Genomic DNA, 24,314 nt, shown 5'->3' on the forward strand with positions numbered 1-24,314 from the left:
CTATCTCTGTTTATATAAATCAGGGGTGAGGAAATTGTGGTCCTCTATGTGCTAGTGAACTACAACCCCCCACCCCACCATCTCTGTCCAAATGTTGTCCAGGAACATTTTGGAGGCTCACAGATTTCCCCACCCCTGATTTATTTAGGGATGAAATGAAATGTCTAACAGTCTCTGGAGACATGAAAGCAAGTGTTTTACCATTTCCAGACCAGTCGACTCATCTTCGATGTCGTCTGGAAGCATGATGAACATGCTGACATCATTGTTCTCATATGGGAGCTCAAGAATACGAACCCTCAGGATATCAATGTAGAAGGTTGGCAATGTACCTTTTAGAAACATCATTTGCACAGGCTTTGACTGGGTCTGTAATAAAAAACACATGTGATCCTTTTCCCAACTGAAATGAACTGCCATTCAGATGTGTCAGAGACTTAATGCTTGAAGAATTAAAACTAAATAAAGGGCCTTTCTCTCTCAAACATGGGCAACTTCCCATCCCACCCCTCATTACTTTTCTTTGGGGGGGGGTTGTTATGAGAATGAGAACAATGGAATAGTGTTGTTTCCACCAGGGGGCAGCACTGAAAAGCTAAAAACAAGCACTCGTATCTAAACCTGGGGCAGATCTACACACATGGTTTTTAACGTTAAGGAATGGTTTTCCTAACGTATTTGGACACATGACACTCTACTTTTTATGTTCATAATGTTTTATTAAAAATGGGACACCAGGTGGCACTACAGAACAACCAGCAGTAGGGAGACAGTGTTTTGATGGGGGGGGGGGGACAAAGGTAAGAAACACTTTGATTTACAAGTATGCCCTGTTTTAGAATGATATACCTGGTATCATTTTAATAACATTAAACAAGGCAATGTAGATCTAACCCTGGGCAATCTGAGGTGGCTTTAGATTAGTCCAAAAGGTGCAGAGGGAGTGTGGTTGAGTGGGTGACATCAGGGTTTTCTGCTGCACTGGTAATTCTTTGGATAGCGGTGAGAGCATCTGCTGGTGCACAGTCCTTCTGTGTTTGAATCCTACTTGTTTCACTATATTTTGCTTTGCTCCTGGCCACTTTAATTCAGAGTGCTATATCATAACATGTTTATTCCCCCCAACCAAGTTTCACCATCATATTAGTAGCAATTAAGGTAGGCATAAGTCACAATGCCAGATTTAAGCAGAATTCATTACAGTAGCAACTTTTTAAGTTTAATAAGAATAAAGCCACAATCTAAAACACGCTTTACCTGGGAGCAAGCCCTCATTGAAATCAGTAGGACTTACTTCTGGATAGACATGTTTAGAATTGCACTGTAGCTTTTCAAGAGATATACTCAATTAACAACAACACTCTCAAACCAAGAATAAACCCACAATTCTCTTTCTTAATATAAACATTTAGTGGTTTTCCTTGTGCACAGAGCTCTGAATAATTTTACAGAGAAATGATACCAGCAGAATGTGTCACATTCATGGAAAAACACACCTTTTATTTTATTAACACATGCGTACCTTACTCAGTCTGAAAGGCTTCTCAGTAGTGTTTGCTTTCTCAAATCTTTTCTCCCACTTTCCTTTGAAGTAAATGGCATTTACTATGACCAGTGCTGTTTGAGCACCAACCGAATCTTTAGGCAGAAGATTCTTGATTTTGTCTTTTGGAAAAAAAGAAGGGTGTTGTTAATGTATTGGCATCCCAGTGTTGCTATACAAATAGGATATGGCTCTAAAAGGAATGCTGTTGTTCTGAGTCAAGCCTAGGAGTCGCTCATCTGAACTCTTTCCCAGTTCTGCTATAAATCTCACGACTGCTTTCCCCATGGCTTGTGGGTTCTTCAGATGAAATGGAAAAGTGAATTTCTGTCATTAAAGAACCTTGCTTTTCCCAGACCCAGGCTCTAGCTGGCTGATTCACCTGCATGAATATTACTTGGAGCTGCAAAGGGGAAGCAGCTAGCATGATGGGAACCAATTATTAAGCCATTACAGGGAGAAACTAAATAGAACAAATGGATTTCAGTATTTAAGCAGCTAGGGATTGCACATTATGCCCAGAAAGTCAGTTCTTTAAAAAAAAAAAAAAAAAACCTCAGAAAAATGTGTCGGTTCCTCAAATACATTTACATTGAAATTGTACATGGTTTCCTGTACAAATGGGACGATTCGGATGTAGAACTAGCTTTAGCAAACCTCAGTTTCATGCGCTTCCCTTGCCCCCGGTGTACCTCCAAGGAGGAGTTAAGAAGCTTTTATTTAGATTACTGCAACTTGCTGTATCAACTAAACTCAGACAAGCAGAGATCTTTAGTTGAAACATAAACTGCACTTTTTGAAGCTGATTTGTTTCAGCTGACTATAGTAAAGATTAACCATGGTTCAGGGTTTGGATAACACACTAACCCACGGTTAATCCCAACTGGAAGTTCAAGCTTCTGATCTCACAGGTGCATCAGAGAAGATGGGGGTGGACAAACCAGGGCCGTCTTACCCATAGGCGCTAGGAGTGTGGGGCACCTGGACGCGGGGCTCTCAGGGGCGCCAGGCCGAGAGTCCGGGGAAGAGCCCACTCGTCAGTTGGAGCACCACGGTGGGCTCTTCTGCTGCGCACGGCTCTGCTCTGCGAGTTCGGGGGCAACCGAACCAGCGAGACACTGAGGCGGCTGGCTGGATCTGCCCTCCTGTACACCTGGGACTGGGCAAACTGGGGGGGGGGGGCATCGGGCGGATCTTTGCACCCTGGTGCTGCATATGCTTCAGACATCCCTGGGACAAACCCAAGATTCGCTGTAGCCCTTTCTCATAACGCTCAACAAGGGTGTCCTCCAGATGTTTAAGATTAAAACACATGTCAACCCTGACCATTGGACATGCTGGCTAGAGGTGATGAAGCATTTTCAGGGTACCAGAACTGGGCCATTGTATCCCTCTATAGAAATCAGAATTCGGTTTTCAAGCCTGGAGATACGGTGGATCTTGTAAATCTTTACGTAACTTTAAAACTGTTTTCTCTGCTTTTCTTGTAGCTTAGGGTTTATTCCCTTGACTGCCTAAGTGGTTCTAAGGACATTAAGACTCAAGGGCAGGTCTGGAACTGAGCATACAGTAGAGTAATACTTGGAATTACAGTCTGCAGTGGCTGAAGAAATAAGCTTACTGTCAGTTTGTTTCTCAACCCAAGCGTTGATCTGGTCTCTGACTTGTTCTGCAGCATTCAAAAAATCAACCGGTTGTAGTTCTGCATGATAGTACTTCTTAGTGAGCTGAAGGTACTCCTGAAAATTATAGAGGCAAAAGTATAAATTGTTATGAGTTTCTCTTTTTTTGTGCAGGTGGAAGGGGGAAGTAGAGACCCTTCTAACCCCTGGATGTGTCAAAACAGCAAGTGTCAAAACAGAAGACAGCTTTCTATTGAGGTGATAGCCTGGGTGATGGGCCATTGGGGGAACAAAGGAAGTGGATTTGCGTGAGGCAGCAAATGGGTGCCCACCCCCGTCCCTCAGCTGGCTGATGGAAAAAGACAAAGATGAGAGCTGAGAGTCTGCAGTGATGTGGGCCAGATATAAACCAGCAAGCTGAGAGAAGGCTAAGAGACAAGAGCAATGTTTGATTTCTGTTTGAATTTAAAGTAAAGGCTTTATACAATCTGAAGAGAAACCAAAATGTCTAAGGTTGCGGCTATGAGAAAAACATGACCCATGGGCATAGCTGTCAACTTTTCCCTTTTCTTGCAAGGAATCCTATTCGGAATAAGGAAATTTTCCTTAAAAAAGGGAAAACGTTGACAGCTATGCCCATGGGGTGTTGATGCTGTGAACCCCTCCATTTTAGGCTAAGGTTGCAATATGCGTAAATAAATCATATATCATAAAGACACCACAGTCTCTGCAGTGCCTCATTTCCAAAGGAAACACAACCCCTGGAATCTCTAGAATCTCACACCGCTCAGAGATTAGGGTGGTGTGCAACATTTTTTAATCCACGTATGGATTCACCGCAGAGCAGGATATCAGACTGCAGTGGAAACCCAGGCTAGAATCCGGACTCATTTGTGGTTGCTACTCATTGTCTTTGGAAAGCCCAACCTACTTTACAGAATGGTTGTAAACACAAAAAACGAATAAATCCATATATATCATCCTGAGATCCTTCTAAGAAAGGCAGGATACAAACATGTTGAATAAAAGCAAATGTTTAACTTGGCCTCGTGAAATTATTACTGTGAAAAACAGATCTAGAAATAAGCACCACAAAATAAAATGTATATTAAATTTAATAATGATCACCCTCTAGCTCAGTATTATTGCATCATGTACCGCACACAACACTTTCAGTTTTTCTTAACACCATATTATCTAATTATGCTATGTGGAAGTAATCTTTGTGATTAGAAGTATATTTTTAAATATGTAACTATTTTCAAATGAAACTTGGCAGCTTAGTATAAAATACTCACGCTGTTAAAATCGAAAGTCTTTTCTCCATATACTCTATTAGCAGTTTTCAGCAGGTAGGTGTTATTGGGTTGGTTGATTTTAGAAATCAGTTCCTGGAATTGACTGTTGATGGTTTCATCTTTACTGAGTCCTGGTTCCTTTACAGGGAGACACCATTGCATATAAAAATCTCAGTTGCATTAGAGTCGATGGTACTGCATAGGTAGATAACCATTCTTGGAAGTCAACAGAATCCGTTCCGGAAGTCCATTTGACTTCCAAAATGTTTGGAAACCAAAGCACGGCTTCTGATTGGCTGCAGGAGGATCCTGCAGCCAATCGGAAGCTGTGGAAGCCCCGTTGGATGTTCTGCTTCCAAAAGAACATTCAAAAACAGAAACACACACTTCCGGGTTTTGATCGTTCAGGAACTGATTTGTTCAGGAGCCAAGGTGTTTGAGATCCAAGATATGACTGTAGCAGTTTAGTTGGGGGGGGGGATTGCCAGGGGAAAATTGAATGTACCACAGCTACTACTATGCCATAAGATCCACTGTCTTGTAATATCACGTATGTGCTTTAACTACTGATGAAGCCCAGGACGGCGAAACAAGGCCAATATTCTGGAAATCCTTGTCTAGACTCTGTGAAAGGATTTTGTGGAACTGTAACAACCTTTCATGTGGATTGTTTGGACTTTATGAACAGACAGGTGGAATAGAGACCATTGCACGGATGGACCTTATTTATGCATGAACTGACTAGAGAATGATCTGATCCACTGGGTCTTCTGCTTTGTTCGTTTGTTGAACTTTATGAGTTATTTCTGTTGAAATTTGATACAAATTTATCTACCTTACTTATCTAAGAACACAGCCGGTTACATCTCGTGTGTTTATTGAGGATGCTTTACGTGACCATAGGTTTATTTGTTGTTGTTTTGTAAAATGACAATAATGCAAAACTAGTTGCTGCCCAGAGTTTAGCTTTTTTCTTCCATCCTCCTTTGGAAAATGACTAAACTTTAGCACGCTCAATGCAATAATTTATATTATGATCTGATTAACATGTTATGTTATGTTATGTTATGTTATGTTATGTTATGTTATGTTATGTTATGTTATGTTATGTTATGTTATGTTATGATGTTATGCTATGTTCTACTTGGACTGGTCATGTTGTGCGGATGCCTGATTATCATCTTCCAAAATAGCTATTTCATTCCAAACTTTAAAATCGAAAGCGCAATGCTGGTGGTCAACAAAAGAGGTTTAAGGACTCACTCAAGGCATTTTTTAAAAAAAATGTAATATAAACACCGACAATTGGGAAACACTGGCCTGTGAGCGCTCCAATTGGAGAACAGCCTTTACCAAAGGTGTCATGGGCTTTGAAGTTACAGATAGGTAGCCGTGTTGGTCTGCCATAGTCAAAACAAAATAAAAAAATTCCTTCCAGTAGCACCTTAAAGACCAACTAAGTTAGTTCTTGGTATGAGCTTTCGTGTGCATGCACACTTCTTCAGATACACTGAAACAGAAGTCACCAGACCCTTCTATATAGTGAGAAGGTGGGGAGGGGTATTACTCAGAAGGGTGGTGGGATTGGGTGATTGGCAGATAGCTGTGATGAGCCTGTTGACGACTCTTAACGACTGCAATAGGTCTTACAGGAAAAAGCAAGGGGTGAGAAGGTGAAAAATGGCTTTGTCTTATAATGCTAAGACTGCGTCTGTCTTAATTCGTCTGTCGTGATTTTTATTCCTATACATGGGAGACAATCTTACTCAGTTACAAGTGATTGCCAAAGAAGAAGATGGAGAAATTTAATTTTATTTGCATTTGAATGAGAAGCTACCTAACTCCCACTTGTCCAACCAATATGCTAACCTGAACACAGCTATCCTTCAAAATGTCCACGTCTCCAAATTTTGCAATGCAGCTCTTCAAAGTGTACAAAAACCCAAATATTGGAGGGGTTGTAAATTTCATAGGATTGCTGCCTTACCAGTAAGTCCCATGGAAGTTAACGTAACTTACTTCCAGAGTGTTTAGGATTGCCAAACCTGTTATAGAATGATATTACCTGTGAAGGCCTTTCAGACTCTTCTGATGATGCATTGAAACGAAGCACCTGTAAGCAGAGTTGTAAAGATTTATTTTTAAGATAAAACATAAAACAGATACATAAAACAGATACATACAATAATTTATTAGTAATTCAGCAATTGAACCTAGATTGATAAAATATTTACATGGCATTCAAGATTATGACCAGCTTGCTTTCAACACTGAAATGTTTTTCTCAAATCGTAGTTTTAATTCTGACAATTTCAAATTATAGTTTCATTTTCTTCTATGGCTAAGCTGTGGATTTGTTTGCACATGCATGTTGACATTATTAGTATCAGTTGGTTATCTGGTTTCCCATCTTCCTCCTGTTTGGGTACACAACAGTGTTCTTCGGATCAGTGTTCTTCAATCTTGGGTCCCCAGAATTTGCTGGCCTACAAAACCCATCAACCCCAAAAAACTTAATCAATGGTTAAGGAAGATGGTAGTTGTGGTCCAATAACATCCGGGGACACAATGTTAAAATACAGTGGTACCTCGGGTTAAGTACTTAATTCGTTCCGGAGGTCCGTTCTTAACCTGAAACTGTTCTTAACCTGAAGCACCACTTTAGCTAATGGGGCCTCCTGCTGCCGCCGCGCCGCTGGAGCACAATTTCTGTTCTTATCCTGAAACTGTTCTTAACCTGAAGCACTATTTCTGGGTTAGCGGAGTCTGTAACCTGAAGCGTATGTAACCCGAGGTACCACTGTAAAGCACTTTAACAGATGCCGTATGTAACAACAGCATTTATTGTACAGTGGTACCTTGATTCCCAAACGGCTTAGTTGTTAAACAAATCAGCTCCCAAATGCTGTAAACCTGGAAGTAAGTCGTCCAGTTTGTGAACGTTTTTTGGAAGCTGAACGTTCAACACAGCTTTTGCTTGAGTGCAGAAAGCTCCTGCAGCCAATCGGAAGCCGCGCCTTGGTTTTTGAATGCTTTCGGGAGTCGAACGGACTCCCAGAATGGATTTGAGAACCAAGGTACCACTGTATTAGATCTCCAAACTATGTGCAAGATTGAAATGTGCGGTGGTCGCAGACAAATTCAAGAGCCTACCTCAGCCATCTGGCTGGCAGTTCTACCTCTTGCTCCCATGTGGACCATGGCTAGAACAGATGTGATGCTCCAAGGAGAAAAGAAAATATTGCCTTCAGATGACTGGATCAGCTTTTTGTAAAGATCTAGAAGAAAGCTGTCGTTGGCTACTGAGAGGGAGTCCATTACTGCAACCTAAGAAAAATGCAATAGACAGGACAAATCATTGCTCTGACAAAAGAAGTGCTTCTTTCTTTCCCACAAAAATAGCACTTTCATTAGTTCGTCCCAACGTTAGATGCTAAAGCATTCATGCAACTGGATAAAAAATAACCCCACCCCATACATTCCCAATCAATCCATGCGCTCTGTATATGTCACCTCATCCTAATGTTCTGTAAACCTCATTGAACTCTAGATTTGTTACCACACATAACTTGGCAATGTCGCTGCCTTAGGGCCCAATTCTCTGTATGTTAACAAGGAAGAAAGGCCAGCTGTGTTCAGTGGGATTTTCTCCCAAACAATTTTTTAAGTTTGCAGCCCCAATGAAATATTATGTGCTGTGCCTGCAATTTGTATGTTCTTAATAAATTGCAAGTACATTCCCAACAAAGGAAGAATAGATACAAAAATGTATGGAATATACAGAAACTTACTGGAAGAACAGAAATCAAGACAACAAACTTTTTATAAAAGAATGGAAATAGTTTAATGAGGATTTACAGATAAATTGTAAACATATAAGAACATTGGCAGGATTATTGCAATAACCTGCAGTTTTATAAGTATACAGTGGTACCTCGGTCTAAGAACAGTCTGGTTTAAGAACAATTTGGTTTACAAACTCCACAAAACCGGAAATAGTGTCTTGGTTTGAGAACTTTAGCTCAGTCTAAGAATGGAATCGAATGGTGGAAGGGCACTGGTGGCCGGAGGCCTCATTAGGGAAAGCATGCCTCGGTTTAAAAACGGTTTCGCTTTAAGAACGGACTTCCAGAACGGATTAAGTTTATAAACCGAGGTACCACTGTATATTTAAAGAAGATTAGTAAATGAGCAAATTGAGTTAATTTGGATATACAGAAGATATTAAAAATAAATGTAAGGAACCACAGAAAGAAGGGAAAGGAAGTCAAGTTTTGAAATGTTAAAATGATTGTAAAATTAGTAAAATTTATAAACCTGAAAAGCATAAATAGAACAAATAAAACAAAAAAATTGCAAGTTCAATGCAGTATACCTTAAGAGAGGTGAAGCAACATACCTGGTCTGTAATACATAGAATTACAGCGCATTAAGTTCATCAAGGAGGTTCTGAAGCAGTTAAAATCTTTCTTTTGTTTGGTGATGCAAAGTGCAACCATATGTGTTACCACAACCTTTGAAAACCGACTGAAAATAAAATAAGCATCTTGGTCATTTCTCCCTGCTGTGTGCATGAAGAATGTCGTTGACCTGAGCCGTATGGCAAGACTTCCATGTTATTTATTAGCAATTACCAGCAACCTCTGGTGGTAGCACAGAGAACCTACATGGTGTGGATGATCCATATGGTAAGTTAGAGACACTTTCTCCTTTGCAGTTGCAGCTAGGGCCAGCCTGAGACATTTTTGCACCTGATGCAAACCACAAAATGGCAACACCCCCCCCCCCCCCGCCGCCAGGGAAGAAGGGGTGAGTGAAGATCTACATCAGGAACAAAGGGGAAATAAAGATCTACGTTGGGATCTGCTGCCCTGCGGATCCTGCCGCCTGAGGCAACTGCCTCACCTTGCCTCATGGGTGCGGCGTGGGGAAGTAGGGTACACAGAGCCTTGCAGGTGGTTCAGTGAGCTCAAGGTCCTCGCATTTTGCAATCTACTGAACAGCAGCAGCCTCTCAAGTTGTTTGAGAAATTGTGTTGAAAGACTAGTGGGAGTTTGAAAAACAGTATGTTGCATATCATAAATAGCTGTTTGGTCCTTTTTGGCACATATGTTTATCCGGGAAGCTGCAGTAAGGACCGTCAACCCTTACCTAGAATCCCCCTGCATCCCCCCAGAAAAAGCACTCTATCTATCTATCTATCTATCTATCTATCTATCTATCTATCTATCTATCATCTTTGTTCATTTGAAGTTTCACCTTTCTACTTATAATGCCCAAGGCATCCTGGTCACCCTATATCCTTGCCTAGCATTATCTACTTGACAAATGAAGGCACTGTTGCCAATTGTTTATGCACTTTTAAAAAGCAAATTAAATCCTGCTCTTCTGTTATAAGCACAAGGAATATCTGACACTTGCAACGTTGCTTTTTTCACATTTATAGATAGAAATCTTTTGCCCTTTTCATCCAAGCTTAAGGTTTCATGGCAAAACAAGTTATACAAGCTTAAAATGTCACAGTACCTGCAGCTGCTACGCTTTCGGCGATTCCTCCGACAGGTTGTGGTGTTTGTGAAGACACAGTTCTGTAGCAATAAATACAGAGCAACCTTCTCCTCTTTTATATCCTCCATTGCAACATCTTGCCCATCCTCTCTGCCTCAATCAACCGGCAACATTGTCTGCTGTGAAGCTGAAAGACTGTTAGCTACCTTGCATTATCAGAGCTATTACTAAACTATTTTGTTTGTTTGTTATAAGAGCAGTTCTGCATTAGTCTGAAAGAGGAAAAGGTTCTTCAAATAACACATTTAGGGATCAATCCTATAGCAAGATCTGCTGGGATGAGAGGGTTGGAATCTAGTGAATATCCAGTTGTCCTGGGAGGTTCCTGGCGCAATCAGACTAAACCAGTTTAAATCCCTCATCTTTGGCACAGTCAGAGAGATACAGTGGTGCCTCGCAAGACGAAATTAATTCGTTCCGTGAGTCTCTTTGTCTTGCGGTTTTTTCGTCTTGCGAAGCACGCCTATTAGCGGCTTAGCGGCTTAGCGCTATTAGCGGCTTAGCGGCTATTAGCGGCTTAGTGGCTTAGAAAAAGGGGGGGAAAGGGAAAAAACTTGCAAGAACTCGCAAGACGTTTTCGTCTTGCGAAGCAAGCCCATAGGGAAATTCGTCTTGCGAAGCACCTCAAAAACGGAAAACTCTTTCGTCTAGCGAGTTTTTCATCTTGCGAGGCATTCGTCTTGCGGGGCACCACTGTATGTCAACATATCTCCTCTATCCGAGCTCAGATGGGACAAAGCAAATCGTAAACTGGCATAAGGCTTGGGAAAGGGGCATTCTGGGGTTGGACCAGAGAGGGTGTGGTTAGGCTTGAGCCTAAGCCCATTCAGGTAAGACCTGGAAATCCAGTGTAAATTAAGCTGGCAAAAAAGGTGGTATAACTCAAATACTATTTTAAGGACCTGTTTTCCCTCTGTCAGCCTTAGGCCTGCTCAGCCAGCAGTACCCCCACTACTGAACAGAGTTTAGATCCACTGTAAATTTACATCGGCTTAACTTACACTGACTTGCTTTACACCAGTGTCTTGTGGATAGGACTGTTCACTTAGTTGAATCAAATGTAGGAATAGGATAGCAAGCTTTGGAATCTCATAGGTAAAGGTAAAGGGATCCCTGACCTTTAGGTCCAGTCGTGACCAACTCTGGGGTTGCGGTGCTCATCTCGCTTTATTGGCCGAGGGAGCCGGCGTACAGCTTTTGGGTCATGAGGCCAGCATGACTAAGCCGCTTCTGGCGAAACCAGAGCAGCGCAGGGAAACGCCGTTTACCTTCCCGCCAGAGCGGTACCTATTTATCTACTTGCAATTTGACGCACTTTTGAACTGCTAGGTTGGCAGGAGCAGGGACCGAACAACGGGAGCTCACCCCATCAAGGGGATTCGAAACTCCAACCTTCTGATCGTCAAGTCCTAGGCTCTGTGGTTTAACCCACAGTGCCACCCGCGTTGGAATCTCATAGAACTCTTCTTTACTGCATGGAAAATGGCTCCCTGCTATTCAAACCTTGTATGCTATTTGCTTGCTGGTGCACCCCCCAATAATTTGGGGGGCTGCCCCCCAATGTTCCCTACTGTTGGGGCAGAGGAAGCTGAGTTGAGCATGGCTTTAGTGACTGGCTCCACATTCTGCCATGGAAAACTGCATAGCGTAACAGGAAGAGCCCTCGGCCTCTGCATTCAGCTCCATCGCCTGGCTCCTCCCGAAACGTCATGTGACATCGCGCGTTGCACACCATGTGGGTGACGTCACCCAGCCCCCTCAATATTTGGCGCAAGATGGCACCTCTGTGTACTGTAGTGGTTTGTACCACAAATCAGTCTGGCATTTCTGAATCTTTCATGAAAAGGAGAACCAGGTTCAACTTAGTTTGATTTGTAAACACGTATGGAGTTAGGCAAGGTTTCAAGCTGCAAAACTAAGCAACTAGCAAGGTTTCCTAAGAGCCAAACTGAAAAGAGGGGAAGAGGAGGGATACAGTTTTCATTGGCGTGTTGTGGTTTCATCTCCCTCTTCTACCCCATCCTCCTTTCAGGAGCGACTTAGCTGAAAAGTGGCAAGTCTCGTCTCCAGTACCAACCTGCCATTTGGATCCACCATTTTGTTTCAATTCCCGCCTCTACCAGACATGAAACATTCTGCATTCCTGATGGTGTAGTAAAATTAATTTTATTTGCTATATTACACATTCTGTTATATTACACATTCTGTTATATATGTACACACACACACATTGCAACATGGGGGGAAATGACAAGCGATCGCCACGCTCAATATAAATTACAACCCTACATTTATGGTATTTAATGCAACATTTATACATGAATGCAATGCAATAAATCTTCTTCTTTGTACACCTTTAGGCACGAGGTGAAAACATTCCTCTTCAACCAGGTGTTTAGCTGATTAATATCCCATAACATGGGTGGAGCTACACGGGGGCGGGGGGGGGAGAGGATGCTATAAATAAGTCAGAAATTAGATAGTTGTAACAAAAGGGGAGGGAAACTATGGAAAATCATGTGTAAAAATTTCCTGCTTTCTGGCATCACCTGGTGTTGCATGTTTATAGAGCATTCAAATTGTTGTTTCTTTACCAATGTAGCCGAGTCCCAAGTTAAATATGTTTTTAGGAAACGGAGGTTTTTGTTTTGTTTTTGTTTTTATTATATACCTTGTCTCATGGGTGCCAACTTGAATAAAATATTGGGGGGGGGGGAGGTAAGCCCTGCCCCACATTATCACATGATGTAGCACATGCACACCATTTGAATGGCAGTGCTCTTTAACTTGGGGGGCAGCCCCCTCAAATATTTTATTGGGGGGCTGAAGACCCCTCAACCCCAATGAGTTGGCTCCTATGTGTTGTGTTCTTTTATCTTGTATTTTTATGCTATGAACCGCCCTAAGATCTTCAAATGAAAGGTGGTATACAAATTTAATAAAATAAATTTAAATATATATATAATTACTAGGGTGCGGGCCCACTGACAGCCACAGACTAGTTTTTATTTTTCTCCCATCAGCAAGTTGAAAAGGATGCAATTTAGAAAGAGACATAGCAAAAAAACCAAGAACCCTAGAGACTACTTTATGCATGGTTTGAGAGTGAGTTGACTTCTTGCTGAGCACATGTCAGCTGTGGCTGTATGCACTCCCCCTGCAAGCATAAAGGAAAGACAGGCGAGAACACCATATTTAGACATAGCCTTGGAAAACGGTGCCTCTGTTGTGCCACATTCCTGCTGCCGTAAGATCCTTCCTGTTTGCTAAGAGAAAGCTGAAATACTTTAATTCCCCCCTCCAAAAAAAATTATTACTTTTCTCTTATAACACATAGACAAAAATACAAAAGAAAAACATTCCATTTGACACAACATAAAAACTTAACAACAATAATAAAAACCCATAAAATAAAAGAAGATTTTTTTCTTCTTATTCCCTGGTGTATTCACATTGCTAAAAGACTTCCTCGACACCCTCCAATCTGGATTTCATCATATTACATATTTAGCAGTTCCCAATTTCATATTTATAACATCAGTATCTTCTTTCATTACAAACTTCTTAACCTCTCTTCCAATTGTCATCCATAATAATCTTTATTATTAATCTTTTTCTATCCCTTAGCCTAATCTGTTACTTCTAGGGATTTCCTAATTAGCTTATATTACAGTATCTCACTAAATATTCTTTAAATTTCTTCCAGTCTTGTTGTGTTTCCTCCTCTTTCTGGTCGCGGATTCTTCCAGTCATGTCGAAAGCTGAAATACTTTAAGGGCAACAGAATCTGCCCCAGAAGAGGATGCTTTTGGTTTCATTATGCCGGATGAAAAAGAGGAAAGGGTGGTCAGCTGCAAACAAAGTCGCACCCCCTGTACTTCGCCCATCTATAGTAGCACCTGTCGAAGCAGCAGCCTCTGTGCCCTCTTCGTTAATGTCAACAAAGCACTTGTGGAAAACTTGGGACAAAATCAGCTTGCTTTTTTCAGACATTCCGGTGAAATTGGCTTGGCCTACAGTGAAGGCATCTGTTATCCCCATGCTGGTCAAATCTGCCTTTAACTCATAGTGATCTTCTAACTGGGTCCTAGGAAGATACACATTTGCTTCAATTTCTTCCATTTCTTCTGGGCTGGTCCACTTGGATAAGGCTTCATAAGTCAATTTATTTTCTAGCTGCAGACACAAAGAAAATCAAATGATCAGTAAGTTGGAAAAGTTATCCAGGTTTGCTAAATTAAATGTACAACTGTGTTTGAATGTTGTTTTGGGGAATATACACTATACTGATTGATGAACAGCAAAACACTGCAAGTATTATTATTTTTTGAAGTCCAAGCTAGTTTACAGATCCCTTCAGCTATGATGCAATGCATTCTTCTAGCACTGAGTGCAATGTCAAAGGTTTTCAACAGTCAACACAGTATATCACAAGATGAAAAATACGTGTCTGCAAAAAAAAAGAGGTGAAATGGAACAGGATTTTCATTTACAAACATCTATGGGGTTATTAAAGCAGGATATGACTAATTTAGATGAGAGGCTAACACTTGAACAAGCCAAATTGAATACAGTGGTATCTCAGTTTTCGAACATAGTCCTTTCCGGAAGACCGTTCGAGTTCCGAAATGTCTGAAAACCGAAAACTGAAGGAGTGTCTCCATCCCCGTTGTTCAGCCCGGACACTGAGGTCTATCTTCAAGGGCTTTCTGGAGGTTCCCTCATTGCAAGAAGTGAAGCTACAGGGAACCAGGCAGAGTGGCCTTCTTGGTAGTGGAACGCCCTCCTATCAGATGTCAAGGAAATAAACAACTATCTGACTTTTAGAAGACATCTGAAGGCAGCCCTGTTTAGGGAAATTTTTCATGTCTCCCTGATGTCTCTCCCAAATCTTCCAGCATTCTGATTCATTGGATCCCCCAGGTTCAAGTAATATGGGTGGAGGTTTCCCTTTCAACTTTCTCCACACTACACTGGCTGCCAAAATGATTACACGAAATCTGTATTCTTGGACCAAACACACAAACGTCTGTTGAGAAATCAGCGTGCAACATCCATATCCACCCATCACCTTTAGATGTGTAGAAATGTTCCTTGAATGTTATGAAAACACATTCATTTGCAAAACCTTCGGGAAGGCAAGCTTTTTCTTTCAATTTTCTTGGGTTTTAGATAACTAGAAATACATTTTCTCTTCTGACTTTTGTGTGATTCCCCACATGGCATGATGAATGAACCCATTTCCAACACATCAAGGGTCATTTTCAATCGAGACAAAGTTCCAAATCCATATCTTTCTATATCCTAAGCAATTCAGTCATTTCCCTACAAAATATGCCAAAAGAAGCACTGTCTACACACACAGTGAATAACGGGAATTTTATATATATATATATATATATATATATATATATATATATATATATATATATATATTCTAAATAGGACTACTTTTCTTTACCATTTCCAGGCCAGTGGTGTCATCAGTGATGTCATCAGGGAGGAGTATAAACATGCTGAGGTCATTGTTGACATATTGGAGCTCAAGAATCTGAGTCTTCACTTCTTTTATGTAGTTCCAATTGAAGTTACCGTGCTGGAACATCATCTTCACCGGCTTACTTGTTCGCTGCAATATGACAAATATGTTTTCGTGTCCATGAGCCTTAAACTTCATGGGGGAACCGGGGGGAAATGCATTTTATATATGCTATTTGGAGAAGAGATCTCTCTCCCTTACATTACTTCACAGTGCAGAACAAGGTACATGATACCATCATAGGCATGGCAATGGACTATAGTAGCTTGAAGTGCCTTAATGCCTTTTTTCATTCAGCAGTATGAAATTGTTTACCTTGCTAAGTCTGAAGGGCTGCTGTGTTGTGTCTTGTTTCTTAAATGGCTTTGCCCAGTTTCCTCTGAAGTACAGTGCATTTACCAAGATCAGCTGGGTAAGTGAATCGATAGACCCCTCATTCAACAGATTCTGTATTTTACCTTGTTTGGGAGAAGAAGTAGGAGAGAGAAAGAAGTCATCATATGTTTTGTCAGCTGTACACATCTGAAAAAGTGTACTTGTTTTTTTTAGATAACAAGAAATGTGATTTTCCTTAAAACTTTCTGTGGACTTGCCCCAATCTATCTTTCTAATGTTTAGCTAAATATACACATTTTTTGCACAACATTTCCCACTACAAAAATGCATTTTCTATTTCACTAATATGCGTGTTTTTATGTACATATATTCATATTCGTACATACTTGAATTGCTTTATTAATTACTAGTGGATATAGTTTTGTATTTGGCTTTATACTTGTAAACCACTTAGAAGCTTTTTTGGCAAGTGAATCAATAAATAATAACAATAATTACTCGGCTGGCGAACTGCCCTGCAAGATTCAGAGACGTGTGGCTTTTGAAGGATGGGTATTTTTGGTTTGCCTATTGTTTTGAGAAATGCAAATTTAAGTAGGTTTGTCTTTAAATTTGAACTGGAACAAGTTGTTTCTCCATCCCTAGTCACTGGAGATAGCTTTGAATGGGGATTAGACAGGTTTATGGAAGAAAAAGCTACCAGTGGCTTCTAGTCATGTTGACTATATACTAACTCCAGAATTAAAAAACCCAGCAAGAATACAAGTGGGAGAGTGCTGTTCTGCTGGATTACATGGGCTTCATGCTTCACAGCTGAGCAGCCCCAATCCCACTCTTACTCGCATGCAAGCAGGAGCGGGGTCAGGGATCTCTTAGCCGGGGAGGGGGAGCACTTGAACGGTGCCCCCATCCCGCCACTGGCTTATGCGAACCGGTGGCGGCTTGGTGGCTCTGTAAAACTGCTTGGCTGAGGCGAGGGCGGCAGAGTGCAATGGCGGTTTCACCAGTGGTATATTGCTGGTGAAACCGGCACTGCTCTTGAGTCCTTCTGCCTCCAGCTCCCGGCTAGTTTCTTTGTCCCCTGGGCGCTGGAGACAGAGGGACTCAAGAGCAGTTATGGTTTCACCAGCGATATACCACTGAGTGAAGTTTTCATCACAGTCTGTACCCACATACCGGTCCTGGGCGATATATCAATATATCGTTCAGGCCTATAGCAGAGCAACCATTTTGAGCTCACCTTCTGTCTGGTGTTCAACCCAAGAATTGATCTCTTTTCTGACTTCTTCCGCAGCTTCTTGAAAGTTTACTGTTTGTGGCTCTGCGTTATAGTATTTCTTCATTGACAATATGAATTCCTTAAAGGTAAAAAAATACTCTTAAGGCATTGCAGCCATGCCAATGAGGGTGAAACAAAAGTTACAGGATACTAAGATACTACACTACTACAGGATACTACACCCATAGAAGCAAATTAAAACTATGAATACACTCCTATTGTTGTAATAGGCAGTTATTCCATGTTTTTATTAAATTATCAACTCTGATTCCAGGGTCACATCTACAGGCTCCACTCACTTTTTGGAGAGGCACCGATTTGTCTGCATATAGCTGGTTGACACTTCGAAGCAGAAAATGCTTTGTAGGTTTGCTGATTTCTTGACTAAGTTCCAGGAATCTTGAATGTATGTTGCTTGATGTTTCAGGAGGGGGCTTAAACAGAGAATTGCAACACTGATTAATCCCACATTCAGCCATTACCTCTTATTGCAGTTTGTTTTGTCCCCCCATTATCTCTCATTTATCCCCCTTAGGCCACACATTTATCTTAACCCGCATTGTCAACACATCTTGCCTCCTTTCCCCTTTCCCCTTCTTTCCCCGCGGTCAGAATTTGAAATTCACACTTCCCTGGATTTTGTTATGCACCTCTCCAACCAAAGAAGTGTTCATAGCAGCGGTAAATTTGCCTAAAATGCAGATATTAGTAAAAAATAATATAAGATGCATTGGGTGAGGGGAAATTGCCTGCAAAAAAAGCACGCGAGAGGCAAAACTGCATCTAAAAATATGTATGTTATGAGAATGCTGATGAGGCAGACACGAAAATCTCAAACAGGTGCAGAAGTGTGGAGAACTTTATCAAAAATTGGAAAAAATTAGAAACCAAAATTGATAGATTCTCCTGTCTCCACAACACATGCAATAAGGAACCACTGCTGGAGTTGGGTGTTAACATGCAAACAGCTCCACTTGTGTGAAGGCTCTTAATATTCTCCTTGTTAGCTACAAGATGAAGCAAACAATTCTCCAAAGTTTGTTTGGGGAGGTTAATACCTTTTTAAGTTTCCACGTGGAACTGGGGTGTGGTCTGCGCCAGTTATTTCCCTTGGAATATATCCCAGAAAAGCATACCCAGATACCCATATCTAGGTTTCTCCATGACAAGAAACATCCGGAGAGACTTAAGAATGCCCAAGTCATATTCATTGCAATGGATGTAAATGGGAATATATGCTTAAGTTCCACTGTTCTTTTATTGCAGCTTATATTTCTGTTGACTCTAAGACATCCAGATTTCTGTCAAGTAACAAAGCAGTGTTGTTAAAAGAGACTATGGCTGCTTCCCTATGCACACTTAGCTGGGAGTAATTTCTTACAATCTTGCTTGCCAGTAAGCACCCATATATTCAAGCTGCATGTAACTCAATTGCCAATGAATGTACATTGCATGGTATTTTTAAAGGGAGGGGAGATGTGTCATGGTTGCTCTGTCACGTAACAGTGATAACTATTCTCTCTGTGCTTGTCCACATACTTGATGGTTTAAAGTGTTGGTTTTTTTGAAAGCCAAAACTTTGTATCAACTAGGACATTCTTTCCAAATCGCCAAGTGAACTAGGACAAAGTAGGCTGGAAAAGAAGTTAACACCAAAGTCTGTTTTAAAAAACAAACAAAAAACCTGGCCTGCATACATTCGTCTGAGATGAACTTTGGTTTTTCCAAAAATTACCTTCCGAATAGCGATGCAGGGGTTATTCAACAGCTCCTCCATTTTGGAGTACACGCGTGGGTGTCTCATAGCATGGGCAGCCTCACTTCTCCCAGATTTGTTAAAGTGAAGCACCTGCAATTTAAAACAAACCCAATAAAAACATAAGCAATAAGAAGTTGTTACGTGAGGCGTATAAAGTCATGTGCTTACAATTGCACTCATTAACCGTGGTTTGTAAGTTGATTTATAAACGTTAGTTGATGTTCACCTCCCAAAAGCTAAAGATGTCTCAGCTTTATTTATCTCCAATTGTCTCCTTTTTCCAAATTAAGCTGTTCACATTTCTGTATTGGTTTGCATTTTTAAACACAGGGTTCGCCTGAAAATTCCCCAGAATTTTTGTGTGAAATTTCTTCCAGTATACCCATTCTTGTATGCAATTTTGCCGAATATACACATTTTTGTAAAGCAATTTTCTTAATATAAAGAATATTTCTGTATTGTTTTCACTAATATATGCATTTTAAAGCAGACCTTAACCTAGAATGTGCATTTCTGTAAACACTATAGTTTAATTAGTTGACCACAAAATTCAGATGAGTGCAAATTTTAAAGGATCATTGTGTTCTCATATTGGCTGTCGCATTACTCTGGAAAGTTGAAAGGGATACATTTGCCTGTACATGCAAACTGAATCTAATTTCTCCCCAGCCTCAAACGTTAACTACGGCTTAGCAATCTGTGCAAAGCAGGACAATGCAATTCCAGGCACAGTGGGATCCAACATTGCTGGTAGGATTTACAAGCTCCAGAAACTATGCAAGCAGATTGAGTTAGGCCTCTGGTCTTGAGAGTACATAGAGAAAATGACATTACACCCTGGGGACCAGGAGCAAGGTTGAGCAGCTATTTCTCTTGTGTGTAATTTATATATACCACTTCACCCCATATGAACCAGCCCATTTCCTACAGTCTTAATCTGTGCACTCCACATGAGAAAAGTGTGGAAGGTGACCACATGAGAACAGGTCTTTTCAGTGGTGGCCCCCATCTATGAAATGGGAGATCTACCTGGTGCCATCTCTGTCAGTTTTTAGGCACTGGGCTAAGATTTTTCTGTTTACCCAGGTCTTTGCTTAATGGAGGTGCCCATCTTTTTTAGAGGGGTGGGTAGGACTTGGTTCTTATCCATTCATTGCACAATGGGTCACCTGATGTCATTGTGAGATCAAGTGGACGACAGGTGGAGATAATCTCACCCACTGTCAAACTTGACCCAAACTTATCTACAGAGATAAGACTCTAGCTCATTGGCCACACCCAGTTCCCTAACCCTGATTTAAGTTATTAATAGCACAAAGCTTACCTCTGCTATCTGCTCTGCAGTATGGCCTTTAGCTCCAAGGTACAGTCTGGCCATAACAGACGAGATGCTCCATGGTGAGAATAGGATGTTTTTGTTGCTTTGAGCCTTGCACACGTGTTTGAAAAAATCAATGGCAAAACCACCATTGGCTGTACTCAGTTCCTCCATTGCTATTTAAACCTAGTTACAGAGAGAGAGAGAATAAGCTTTAAAACTGTTTACATGTTCACCAGGGACTGTTGTGCATGCCTCTTTCCTACTGAAGAAATTCTGGAAGCTTTTGATGATCAGGCAACTGGCCTGAAAGATAAGCAATCCGGAAAAAGCCATCAGTCATTAGGACCACAGAAACTGTCTTCCTGCCTGTCTTGCGTTAGTTTTGTAGCAGTAGATACTAGTAATGTGGTTTGAAGTCTTTCTTGTGCCAAAAGTCTTTCATTATGGCACATTGATCCTGACTTGAGAAATTAAAAAGACCATGCTTTCAGTTTAGGAGAGTCGCAAATAGTTCATTTGTCTGTTCAGTTCTTAATTACATCATATATGTGAATGCAACTTGAACAATGCATGCCAGATGTTCCTGCACATTTTGTCAAGGGCTGTTGCCACATGACTTGGTGACGGACTGCTTACACAATCAAAAACAAACTCTAACAAACCTGCTACACATGGCAGCAGAGAGAATAACAGTGTGGATTCAGAAAAAAAGATCCAGCTGAAGTCTTTGAAAGAAACACCATTGCTGCCTAACAAAATAAGTGAGGAAACGAAATCACTACTCGGGTGCTCTATGCTGAAACCTCAAGGATCCACAAATATTAAAGAAGACTCACCCCATACCATTGATTATGGCAGATCTCAAGATGAGCCAGTAGCAGGGCAAGATCTGTCCCAGGATAAAGGATGGAAACTGATACTGGCAGATAGGAAGTTGGCTTTTCTAAACTACCCGAAGCCAAAGGGCTTCCTTACACAGATAGAACGCTTGGTGCATTTTGTGAATACTTTAGATGATATGCTGCCAGGGAAAATAAGATTAAATGACATTACCTCAGTAGATTTTATATTCTATAATGGATACTCTCTGCGAGTGATTGCCTCCTTCAAAGATCAAAACTTGGCCAAATATATATATAGATCAAGACACTTGCTGTTAAAGAAAAGGATAACGGTAACAAGATATTTTGAAAACAGCACATGTTTGAATTTGTTCCCTGATGATATTACGACAGCTGAGATAAGATTTACTTGTAAATCAAAGGAGGAGAGAGGACACTCAAAAGACAAACTGGAACACATTGAGCAAGGGCCCTTGAAACTAAGACAGGAGATGAGACTGCCTAATGAGGGGACTGATAACTTCTATCCAGAAGAAAAGGCATTAATAAATCAGTTTGGATTGTTGCCTTTCCTTGCCCAATCTGAGATCTTGGGAAGATTGGAGACCCTTAGAAATAAGCTAACAGAGATGAATGTTCAGGAAAAAGCAAGAGAGAAAGATCCGGCAACGGACCAATTAAAGAAAGAGAACCTCTCTGAAAAAGCCAAGATAGACCCCATGAAGGACTACTCCTATAATACCTCTGCAACTGCAGAGTTAAACCTGTTAACAACAGATCTAACACAGTGCGCAAGGGACAGTAATAAACTACCATCTAAGAAGGAAACCATCCCTATGGCAACCATGAAAGACTACTTTTATAATACCTCTGCAGTTGCAGAGATAAACCTGATAGCAACAGATCTAACACAGTGCGTAAGGGACAGTAACAAATTACCATCTAAGAAGGAAACCATCCCTATGACAACCACAACGTGCTCTTGGACCAGCATGAGATACCTAGATGAGGACGAACTTGGTACTAGACAAATAGAACACCTCAAGGTAGATTCGCCAAAAAAAGGAGTACTGATCACTAATGTTAGCACGTTGCACCCTTCATTCGATTCCATTGAGTACTTGGGCGATAATACATCTATGGACATTGCCAAAATGAACGAAACTCAATCAATAGACAAAAAGATAGGCCCTAAAAATCTTTTAAAGGCAAATTGACTAAGATCAACTTTTGGCAAGACAACGTGCAACCTTACCTTGCTAACTTGGAATATTGCAGGTTGGCAAAAGAGGGCTTCTGACCAATCCTTTACTAAATATATCCAGAGACATGACATTGTGTTTCTCCAGGAGACCTGGAGCACAAGCGAAGTGGAGTTAAATGGCTTTTCTGCGTTCTCCCTCCCAGGTCTTTTAAGTACTAGAGGGGGGCGAGCTAAAGGTGGGTTAGTTACTTTAATCTCAACAAGGCTAAGGGCCATATTTAAAAAACTAGACCCACTAGACCATCTGGCCACAGCTGTGCAAGTACAGTGGAGAACCCACAGCTTGCTGCTGATTAACGTATACCTACCCCCACAAAGAGAGAAAAGACTGATAAGAAATACCTGGGCTCAGTTAGAACAGTATCTTGACAAACTATCAAATCAATTTCCTGATGCCTCTGTAGTGGTGGCTGGCGACCTAAATGCCAGAACTGGACAATCTGATGAGGCTTTGTATGCCCATTTCCATGAAACAGCCCCCATTATAGAGGAAGCCCACTCAATACCAGCTAGAATCTCAAAGGATAAAGGCTGTAATTATGCTGGCTTATGCCTATTACACTTGGTCAATAAGTTGGACTTGGTTATACTGAATGGCCGTACTGAGGGGGAGAAGGTCGGAGAATTCACATTTATATCTAACAATGGCGCCTCCACAATTGATTATATAATCGTGTCGTATGATCTTCAAAACAAAGTTCTGGAATGCAAAGTGGAGGAGCGCTTAGATAGTGACCATCTGCCATTAAGTGCACTTGTGGTTGCGGGAAAGGATTTATCCTGCGCTGAGAAAATCGAATATTCGAGCCCTACAGCTTTGGAGCTCAGATATTCTCGTATTAGATGGACAGATGAACTGCATAAGGAAATTTCAAGTAGGCTATGCTCAAAGGAATTCCTCACTAAGAGAGATAACCTTATAACTTCCTCAAGCCATGAATTAAAAATAAATTTATTTCAGGAGTTAATTTCACTCCTTCAAGATTCCCTGAAGGAAAAAAGGAATAGGTCAAATAGGCAATCCTCAGTATATAAAAACTCCAAACCCTGGTTTGATCAAGAATGCCAGGACATGAAGCTAAACTTACTGAAAAAATACAAGAATTATAGATCTGCCAATTTACCCCAACTCCCCACGGTCTGGTTTGAAGATAAACGAAATTATAAAATCCTGATTAAAAACAAAAAACTCCTGGCACAGAAAAGAGAATGGAAATGCCTAATAGATGCATCCAGAGAGAGAGACTCGGCCACCTTCTGGAGAATGGTAGCGAATGGAGTGCGATCTACCTCCTCAGAAGTGGAGTATACTATACCTGCAGGGACTTGGGAGGCATTCTTCCAATCATTATATTCAGCTCTGCCTTTGACACAGCCACTAACACAGTGTGCGGCAGGTGATGAGTGGCCTCCGGTGTCGGTTGCGGAGGTCAGGAGGCTTATTCAGGCACTCAAATACAGAAAAGCCCCGGGAGCAGATAATATCTCCCCTGAGCTTCTCAAAGCCAATATTGACTGGTGGGCCCCAGTCCTTGCCACCCTATTCACCAGCATAGATCAAACAGCAATAATACCAGAGGACTGGGAATTGGCAATCATCGTTCCCATTTTCAAGAAAGGCTGTAAACTTGATCCAGCCAATTACAGACCAATCAGTCTCTTAAGCATTATTAGCAAACTTTACGCAACTCACTTACGTGAAAAGTTTGCGGACTGGCTGGAATGGGAGCACATCCTTAAGGAAGCGCAGGCTGGTTTCAGGGCACATAGATCAACTTTAGACCAAGGACTGGTATTGCAACATCTAGTGGAGAAATACACCTCAAAGAAAGGAGGCTCCCTCTATGTAGCCTTTATAGATTTCAAATCAGCTTTCGATTTGATACCCCGGCACAGACTTTGGGAAAAATTAAGTGCCACAAACATCGACAGACGTCTTTTGC

The 24,314-nt window shown here is 41.2% G+C and overlaps 1 protein-coding gene across 1 annotated transcript in view; it reads right to left on the reverse strand.

The window, feature by feature from the left end:
• LOC309349255 (uncharacterized protein) overlaps window positions 1–24,314 on the reverse strand; it is a 43,361-nt gene that overhangs the window by 13,517 nt on the left and 5,530 nt on the right. Inside the window, exons 2-15 of the mRNA XM_081875000.1 lie at window positions 20,269–20,448; window positions 18,921–19,034; window positions 18,244–18,486; window positions 17,485–17,619; window positions 17,147–17,264; window positions 15,886–16,028; window positions 15,493–15,660; window positions 13,809–14,207; window positions 7,617–7,790; window positions 6,529–6,576; window positions 4,464–4,601; window positions 3,165–3,282; window positions 1,523–1,665; window positions 202–369 (exon numbers count right to left, since the gene is read on the reverse strand). Of these exons, the coding sequence (XP_081731126.1) occupies window positions 202–369; window positions 1,523–1,665; window positions 3,165–3,282; window positions 4,464–4,601; window positions 6,529–6,576; window positions 7,617–7,790; window positions 13,809–14,207; window positions 15,493–15,660; window positions 15,886–16,028; window positions 17,147–17,264; window positions 17,485–17,619; window positions 18,244–18,486; window positions 18,921–19,034; window positions 20,269–20,436 (2,277 nt within the window). The 5' untranslated portion in view covers window positions 20,437–20,448. The remainder of the gene's footprint in view (window positions 1–201; window positions 370–1,522; window positions 1,666–3,164; window positions 3,283–4,463; window positions 4,602–6,528; window positions 6,577–7,616; window positions 7,791–13,808; window positions 14,208–15,492; window positions 15,661–15,885; window positions 16,029–17,146; window positions 17,265–17,484; window positions 17,620–18,243; window positions 18,487–18,920; window positions 19,035–20,268; window positions 20,449–24,314) is intronic.

Source organism: Podarcis erhardii, assembly GCF_964252035.2.
Source record: "Podarcis erhardii genome assembly, chromosome: 8".
Classification (NCBI taxonomy): Eukaryota; Metazoa; Chordata; class Lepidosauria; order Squamata; family Lacertidae; genus Podarcis; species Podarcis erhardii.